The sequence below is a fragment of the Phoenix dactylifera genome, chromosome 6, assembly GCF_051530095.1.
Source record: "Phoenix dactylifera cultivar Ajwa chromosome 6, Ajwa_hap1_PhDact_Kaust_v1.1, whole genome shotgun sequence".
NCBI lineage: Eukaryota > Viridiplantae > Streptophyta > Magnoliopsida > Arecales > Arecaceae > Phoenix > Phoenix dactylifera.
Genome location: NC_143195.1, coordinates 21,561,543 through 21,570,141, shown reverse-complemented (window position 1 = coordinate 21,570,141; position 8,599 = coordinate 21,561,543). Strand labels below are relative to the sequence as shown.

At 42.0% G+C, this 8,599-nt stretch overlaps 1 protein-coding gene across 1 annotated transcript; it reads left to right on the top strand.

Annotated features, from left to right (window-relative positions):
• Positions 1-2,838: 2,838 nt before the first annotated feature.
• On the top strand, positions 2,839-8,308 carry LOC120103808 (membrane steroid-binding protein 1-like). Its single transcript, XM_039119710.3, has 2 exons — positions 2,839-3,254; positions 7,369-8,308. Exons 1-2 carry the CDS (start codon positions 2,947-2,949, stop codon positions 7,946-7,948), a joined length of 888 nt encoding a protein of 295 aa, XP_038975638.2. The 5' UTR covers positions 2,839-2,946; the 3' UTR covers positions 7,949-8,308.
• Positions 8,309-8,599: the final 291 nt, after the last annotated feature.

The following is an 8,599-nucleotide window of genomic DNA, read 5'->3' as shown; positions in this document are numbered from 1 at the left end:
CTCATTATCTTGGTTAGTAAATCCTAAGGACTCCTAAGATAGTCTTTGATTGTTTTCTCTTGATAAGTTGAAATCTTAAAGTCAATTCCTCAAAGACCTCAATATTTCTATACAAAAATTTATAGGTTGATTCATCTGCCTTGAAGACATGATCGGCTAATTATTTCACAGTATACACTAGAATATGCTATGTCTTATAATATTAGCCATCGACAACAAAAAAAATCTTTTGACCTATTCAGCACCAAAACTAAAGATGCCACATATCACTCCATGAGTGGCCCTAGCATAGTGGCCACTTTACCTACAATTGCATTATTGATCTTTCTTCGCAGTGAAATGATGATAGCTATGCCACAATATCCTACTGGGTGTGCCAGAAAACTTATTTGCATGCTTTTCTTCCTGTCTGGAGATTGGCGTGCTAGAAAGCTTGTGATAAGTCTCATGGTTAAGGGTAAATACGTTAGTATACTACCAGCATTGTACTAGCTAGAAATAAATTTTTTAAAGGATGATGATAAGGTAGCATGGGTTCAGATGCTTTGACCTTCGAAAACTTTTGCTCCCATCGCACCATCCTTTTGAAAGAAGGAGGATATGATAGAATAGGGCATAGCTGGGGTTATAATTAGAGTACTCCACTGCCACTCCTAAGAATAAAATAGATTCATACTAGTAATCTATAAGCGAGAAAAAGTAAAGATAAAGTAAAGATAATTAAAGATAAGCTATATTCATTGATATGTCAAAAGGTCTCTTATTTGGATTACATCCATTTATGTATATTAAAAGATAAAGTAACTACCCACTCTAATGATTATAGCCCACAACTGACATGAGACAGACACAGCTGGCAGCCCCAACGCCAGAGGACGCCTGGCTGCCGAAGGGTCGCTCGCGCCCCAAAGGCGAATCGACACCATTAAGGAAGGATGTCCGCCGAAATCCTCAGACTGCCAGGTCAGCAATAACCGCCATACGCCATAAAAAGGGCGGGGAGCTCGAAGCGCGCGCGCCTCTCCGAGGAACGGCGGCAATCCCGAAACATCACTCCCTTCACCTGTTCCCCTTCTGGTTCCAGGCTCGGAAGTGGGGGGCTACTGTTACGGGGGAAATAAGCCGCCATGCCCCACGTGACCGGCACGCGCGCCCAGGAAGACTACGGCTGCCCTTTGATCCAGCAATCCGACCCCGAGTCGGACATCCTCGGCTCCGCAGCCCGACCCCGGGTCGGCTGCCCTTTGATCCAGCAATCCGACCCCGAGTCGGACATCCTCGGCTCCGCAGCCCGACCCCGAGTCGGCTGCCCCTTGATCCAGCGCTCCGACCCCGAGTCGGAGATCTCCTGATAACGACAGGCTATTTCCCAGAGGCACGCCGCGGCCTCCTGCTCCACTACTCCCTGCAACGGCTGTATCCGATGCTGCTCCACGATCTCCTGCATCAGCCGTACAAAGCGGAGCCCCACTATGCCCTGACGTGGCCGTACCCGGTGCTGCTCCATGACGCCCTGTAACGGCCATGTCAGTGGCCACACCATCGTGCCCCACGATAACGAACCCCCCTGAGAGACCCCCCGGTCAGGTATATATGCGGCTGGGGGGAGAAAGGGGGAGAGGTGAGCAATATCTCCCAGAGCACTCTCTTACTTGCGATTATCACCTCTCCTCCTCCTCCAATCTCCTCTGACTTGACCGTCGGAGGGCCATCACCACCCTGGTGGTGGTGCAAGGCTTGTTTGCAGGTTTCTTGGCGGAAGGTGGAGCGCAACCAACACCAACCAAGACAACTCAGACGGAACCCCGTTCACACCGCAGTGCCAATCGTTCTCGGTTTGGACCACCAGCAACACCTTCTCTCTCCATCCTCCCCCCCGCGCACGTGCAAAAAAAAAAGGCAGTTAGTTATTAAAGGCAAAAATTTATTTTTGGAAAAAAATTCCGACACCCATCCTTCCCCCCCCCCCCCCCCCCCCCCCCGCACGTGCAAAAAAAAAGGCAGTTAGTTATTAAGGCAAAAATTTATTTTTGGAAAAAAATTCCGACACCCATCCTTTTTTTTTTTTTCCTCGCACGTGCCAAGCATCTTATTTCTCCTGATTCCACGATGGTCCCATCACACGACTCTCAACTGCAATTAATACATGCACCAAAAAAAAAAAAAAATCTCAGCAGCAGCGGTAAAGGGTAACACTCGCCTAGGGGTGGCAAAATATGACCCGACCCGCCAACCTGACCCGTGTTCGACCCGCCATAAACAGGTTTGGGTTTGGCCTAAACAGGTTCGGGTCGTAAACAGGTCGACCCGTTTAACCTGTTTATTAATTGGGTCGGATACGGGTTTTAGGTGTCTGACCCGTTTAAACCGTTTAACCCGTTTAACTGTTGGGCAGGTTAAACAGGTCTAAACAGGTTAAATGGGTTCAACAGGTTAAACGGGTTAAACAGGTTAAACAGGTCTAAACAGGTTAAACGGGTCTAAACAGGTCTAAACAGGTCGGGTTGGGCAGGTTAAACAGGTTGGGTTGGACAGATTAAACAGGTCTAAACAGGTTAAACGGGTCAGGTTGGGCAAACAGGTTAAACAGGTCGGGTCGGGTTGAGTAAACAGGTTACCTGTTTATTAAACAGGTTAAACGGGTCGGGTCGGGTTACCTGTTTAATAAACAGGTCAGGTTCAGGTTTGTAATTCCTGACCCGTTTAATAAACAGGTCGGGTTCAGATTTATAGTTTTCTGATCCGACCTGTATTTGATTCGACCTGTTTATGCCTGACCCGACCCGATTGCCACCCCTACACTCGCCGCCTTGGACTTCTCTCCTCCTTTTCCTCTCTCCTCCTTTTTTTTCTTCATATATGCAACGGAGAACACAAGAAAAGAAAGTCGTACAATTCCCGTAAAAAGAGGGTGACAGAAAGGAAGAGCGAGTGCCCGTGGAGAGAATGGCGGTGGCGGTGCTGTGGGGGACTTTGAAGCACGCGATCGAGGCCTACACGGGGCTTTCGCCGGCGACCTTCTTTACCTTGCTGGCCCTCGCCGTGGCCTTCTACTACGTCGTCTCCGGCTTCCTCCAGCCCCCGCCCTCCCTGAGGAAGCGCGAGGCCAAGTTCGAGGCCGTCGAGCCCCTCCCGCCCCCCGTCCAGCTCGGCGAGATCACCGAGGAGGAGCTCAAGACCTACGACGGCTCCGATCCTAAAAAGCCCCTCCTCATGGCCATCAAGGGCCAGATCTACGACGTCACCCAGAGCAGGTCGATCTCCACCCCTTTCTCTTCTCATCGTCCTTCTTTTGTTTCTGATCTGATTTGATAGTTTGATCGTCCCGTGCTGATCTGTGTTTTTTTTTTCAAACTTTTTTTGGGTCAAAATCAGTTTTTCTTCAGTTACTTTTAGGTTTCTGGTCTCTATCAGTCCTTTTGCTTGAGTACTTTATGGGTGTTCTAGTACTGTGGTTGAAGATATGGCTTTGTTTTGGTTTGGTTTGATTAGTAAAGTTATATTTCCTTCTGTTCATTCTTATGGGATCTGGAAAATAATTATGTAATAGCCGTCGGTCCCTTCATGTCTTGAGGTATGGGATCCGATGTGTTTACCTCGAGCTACTTGGATCTGCTTTGATGCACTTGTTGTGGATGGTTGGTTCTTATGTGTTCTCATCCGGTTTCCCGTTTTATGATGTCTTTATGCATGTATTTTTAGGGATTTGGGTGAATATATAAGATGTTTTATTCTGAACCAGTTATCTGTATTTCGACTTGTTTTACTACATGTGTTACTTCTTGTGGTTTAAGCTGTTGCTTTTTTCTTGCTGGTTTCAATTTAATAGAGTTTCTTTTTTCTGTTCCATCCTGTGGGTTCAGGAGGGATTACTGTATGAGTACTGCTGGTTGGTCTAGTGTGAATCTATGGGGCTTCTGGCATTTATTATGTGCTACAGATCTCGAATATAAGAACTTATGTTTGCCTGCTATGGAGTTGAATTTGGGTATTTGCATTTCCCATTGTCCTTAAAGTAAATATGATTCCCCTAGATAATATTCTTGCTTCTGTTTCCATCTCTTCGAAACTGATAAGAAGTCAAGATTATGGGTTCATGGATATGGTGCTTACCTTGTATAACTTGTTATGTCCGAATATTTGGTTTCCTTTGGTCTTACTATCAGTGATGGTTCTAAAAAGTGAGAAGGTATGATCCATAGCTTATGTTGGTCTGATCCATATTTTACTGGACCCCATATCTTCCTCTATATATCTGCTGCCACTTTTTGGCCATTTACATGTTCAATTCTTATTTGGATAGTTTTAATAGTTATTGCTTGCTAACAGGTTTCCATCCTTTATGTCTATATCATGGTTCCTTGTACCAGCTTGAACTGGGCGGTACAGATGGCATACCGTACTGGTTTGGTATCGATATCCAGTACGGATGGCGTACCGAGCGTTGGTATACCGAAAAGACGCGTACTGTACTGGTACAGTGTTAGTATGGCACTGGTATGGGGTTTGGCATATATATATTCCATGTAATTGCCTGGTTTGTGGAATGCATAATTATTGTGTCAGGGTCATTAATTTAGTGTTGCAGAGCCTACTTATTTATGTTTGTAATATTTCTAAACTTTTCTCATTTAATATGCTTTGGATCTCCTTCAACCAAGGTTTTCATCTGGCTATCTCTGTTTTGTCGATATTGGGCAACCTGTGATTATAAAAATTTTTGGGCTTTTATTATCTTGGCAGTGTAAACTGATATATGTAAGATATTGATCGATATGAGAACAATATATTTGCCAGTATATCCTAATCACCTTTTTTATTGCCTCTTTAAAGAGAAATTTTGATTAATAAATCTCAGAATTAATGCCTAAATGTAGTTGCTAATCTATGATTTACCATATTTACTGATGCACCGATATCTCAATTCTGATATATTGGCCGAGATCTTGGGCTTTTGCAAAAATTTTCATCTTTCATCTAGGCACACCAAAATGACCAATATGTCAACTTTTTGAAATCTTTTCTTCAACATGCCTTTTCATTATATTTTTTGATACTACAACATAATGTATATAAATGCTTTTGATGGATCTAAAATTGTTGTTTGAGATGTTTTTGTCTTGATTACCTATTTGATTTCAACAAACTGCTTTTGTCTTGATGACGCTACTCAAGTCATGACTTCTGTAATTGCACCCAGAGTAAAATTATTCTTCAACTTATTAAAAAATTCTTGAATTATTCTCATCAATGATTTTTCTCTTGGCAGACTAATTCTCCAAATTATTCTCCTTAAACTAATAAATCCAGAATTATTCTATTATTTCCAGATTCTACATGGATTTTATGATTTATTCATGACCCATTCACAACCAAGAAATCTTTATGCATTACAACCTATTCACAACCAAGAAATCTTTATGTATTACAACCTATTGACACCCTATATTTTTGTTGGAGAATAAAAACAAAGTTGCTAATGTATTACGATCTTGTGCTTGATGGTTACCAGAATTCTAAAGAGGTGCAAGATGTGTTACTTGTTTCTTTGGAGTATAGGACACTGAAGACTTGTTCTTGGCATGGAGGCTTATGGTGTTAACATGCTAGAATACTTTGAAAATGAGACATATGCTGCAGCCAGATTCTGGATCTATGAGGCAGCATATGTAGAGGAGCATAACAATTCAATTGATGATCTCTAATAGGACACCAGGTGCATTTTCTTAATGTTCAAGAATTTGGATTTGGGCCCATAAGTACCTTGGCAAGTCTTGGGGGTTGCAAGGAGTTAATTTTTCCTGGTGTCTGCATCCTCAAAGATTGATTGATATAATCTCTACTCCCTTTGAAGGTGATTGAGCTACTACAATTTTATTGGCTATCTAGGTACCAGATGTGTGGCATGAATGATGGATGTCTTGAACAGTGTGAGAGAATCAGGCAAGGCAATTTTGAAGAAGGATTCAACACAGTGGCATGATCTAAGATCATAAGATGTAGATATCTATAACTGTGTTTTTGCTTGGGGCCAGTCTCATTTATTGATGATATCAAAACAGACCGGTAGTGCAATGCTAGACATTTTTTCTGAAGTATGATACTCGACCTTTTTTGTTAGTAGTGCCAAGAATTGACATGTCATAAAGGCTTGATGGTACAAACTACAAAGTGTCATGGAGGGTCCAAATGTTTGGGTAAGGAAGCGGATTGGGTAAGGTTCTCATCAGATCATTTCATAGTCTGATGCAGTATGGCCCTTAGATCTGCATCAAGATGCGTGTAGAATTTCAGACAATGTGTGATGGACATGGTCCGTGCATTAAAAGCTGCACTTTACATGCATTGAAATACATATCCAAGGGCGTAAGCTCTGTCGGACCGTCAAATGGTCCAAAGTGTCAAACCCAACCCTTTACCCCAGCGTAATGTTATACTGGGGACATATAACAAGAAGCAGAAAAACTTGTCCAGATTTGGAGAGCCAAATCGTTGGACTGGAAGTTTAGTTTCTCCACTTTGAATCTTACTGTAATATAAATTTTTACAGCTTGCAGAGCAGAGGAAATATTTGCAAAACAAAAAAACATCAGATGATGATTGCTAACCTGACATTGGCTAGCAGAAAAAAAATTCTTTTGGGGTGAGAAAAGTGGATTTTTGATAGTTGGACATGCTTAGTACTTTGACAAAGAAAAGGAAGCTATGAAATTGCATGGTAGATACACATTGAGTCAATTAGTGTATGATTTGACTTCTTGTTTTTTAAAGCTAAACTGTGCTATTTATGATTTCTCTTTTCTGTTCTGGTGTATCATAGTGGAAATTCTTTATATATATTGAGCTAAGCAATAAGAGGTGAGAATATGTGCTGAATGGTCCTTTTATGTGCATTATAAAATGAAAAATTATACTTAATTAATTGTAGTCATGCCTTTATTTTTTATGGGAATGTAGCTTTCTTTGTTTGCCATATTAAGAGTTGTCACCATGGGATCTGGGGACCATGACTGAACTTTATAATTGGTGTTGCTGCTGGTCGTGCAGCATGGCATCATATGAATTCCGTTTGTGGACATTATCTTATCATTATCTATTGTCCTGATCTAATATTTATCCTTTATCTATTTGGTGATTTCCATCTTTCCATGGTCCATCAATTCTTCAGATGAATCCATTATCACCAACACCTTGCTCTTATTGCCAGAATCTTTATTACACGTATTTGTCCGAACTTTCTTCTCAACCAGTTTAATTGGCATCTTGTCATGCTACTAAGTGTGAATGAATCTAGTCCTTGAGTTCAGCTTTTGTATGATGCTGCAAGTATTTGAAATCTGCTTCATATTTGTATGTTTCCTTATGCAGGATGTTTTATGGACCTGGTGGCCCATATGCATTATTTGCAGGTAAAGATGCTAGTAGGGCATTGGCAAAAATGTCCTTTGAATCGAAGGATCTGACTGGCGATATTTCTGGGCTTGGCCCTTTTGAGCTTGACGCACTGCAGGACTGGGAATACAAGTTCATGAGCAAATATGTGAAGGTTGGGACAGTTAAGAAAACTGTGCCTGTAGCAGATGCATCCGAAGGAAGCACCTTTGAAACAACAGAGAAAGCTGCTGATGCCGCCGGCATCAGCCCTGCAGATAGTCAAGCAGGTCATGCTTTAGAATCCAAGGAGAGTGATCAGGCAGATCATGCTGCTAAATCAGAGCATATAGCAGAATCAGAGGAAGATGGTCCGGCAGGTCAGGCAGACCGCATTGCTAAATCAGAGCATATAGCAGAATCAGAGGGAGAAGGTCCGGCAGGTCATTGTGATGAAGAAGAGCGTAAGACAGAATTGAAGGTCGATACTCCAGCAGAACATGGTGGTGAAGCTGATGCTGCTGACTGCAGTGCAAATCTGACGGAAGTCAGTGCAGGCGGAGGAACCAAGGAGTAGTTCAAATTACTGTTTTGTTCTCGTGGTAAACTGTCACATATGCAGGGTTCTGTTGAATTCCTTGATTCTCCAGACCTTATATATATATATATATATATATATATATATATATATATATATATATATATAAGATAGCTGATAGGGGCTTCTAATGATATAGAACTTCTGGAGTGTTTATCTTTTCAGAGGCAGGGGAGGGATGTTTTTGCCCTTTGTGTTTATTTGTTAGTTCAATAAGTGCTGCTTGGTGAGACTTTTGATAATCTCGTCATTTTCTGATATCCTGTATGATATGATGTTTGTAGTGAGTAACAGTTGATGTTTTGCACAGAATTGCAATATGGCGTGGTTATGATAGCATGTTAACGTTTGCTGTGTTTTAATTGAAATGGGGACTATTGAATGTGAAAATGATGCGGTTAAAGTCTAGCTTTTCCTGCTCAAATTTGGAAGCTTTCTGAGCTGGTTTAAGATTTTTTTTTTCTTCCCGTAGGTGTCTTGAAGCTCCGCACGGCAAGAACATTTGTCAGATATGTATTAACATATTCTGAAAGAAGTGGGATGATGCAATCTCAGTACTTCATAGGGGAGTTTGAACCGGGAAGCCTGGGGCGATGGATGCTTGATGCGGAATGTCCTCATGTTTGTTTG

What these genes read in the sequence shown, in the direction of transcription:
- LOC120103808 (XM_039119710.3), top strand. Translation starts at nt 2,947, where the DNA reads ATGGCGGTGGCGGTGCTGTGGGGGACTTTGAAGCACGCGATCGAGGCC. An exon ending in TACGACGTCACCCAGAGCAG is followed by an intron (nt 3,255 to 7,368) that starts GTCGATCTCCAC and finishes TTCCTTATGCAG; the next exon opens with GATGTTTTATGGACCTGGTG.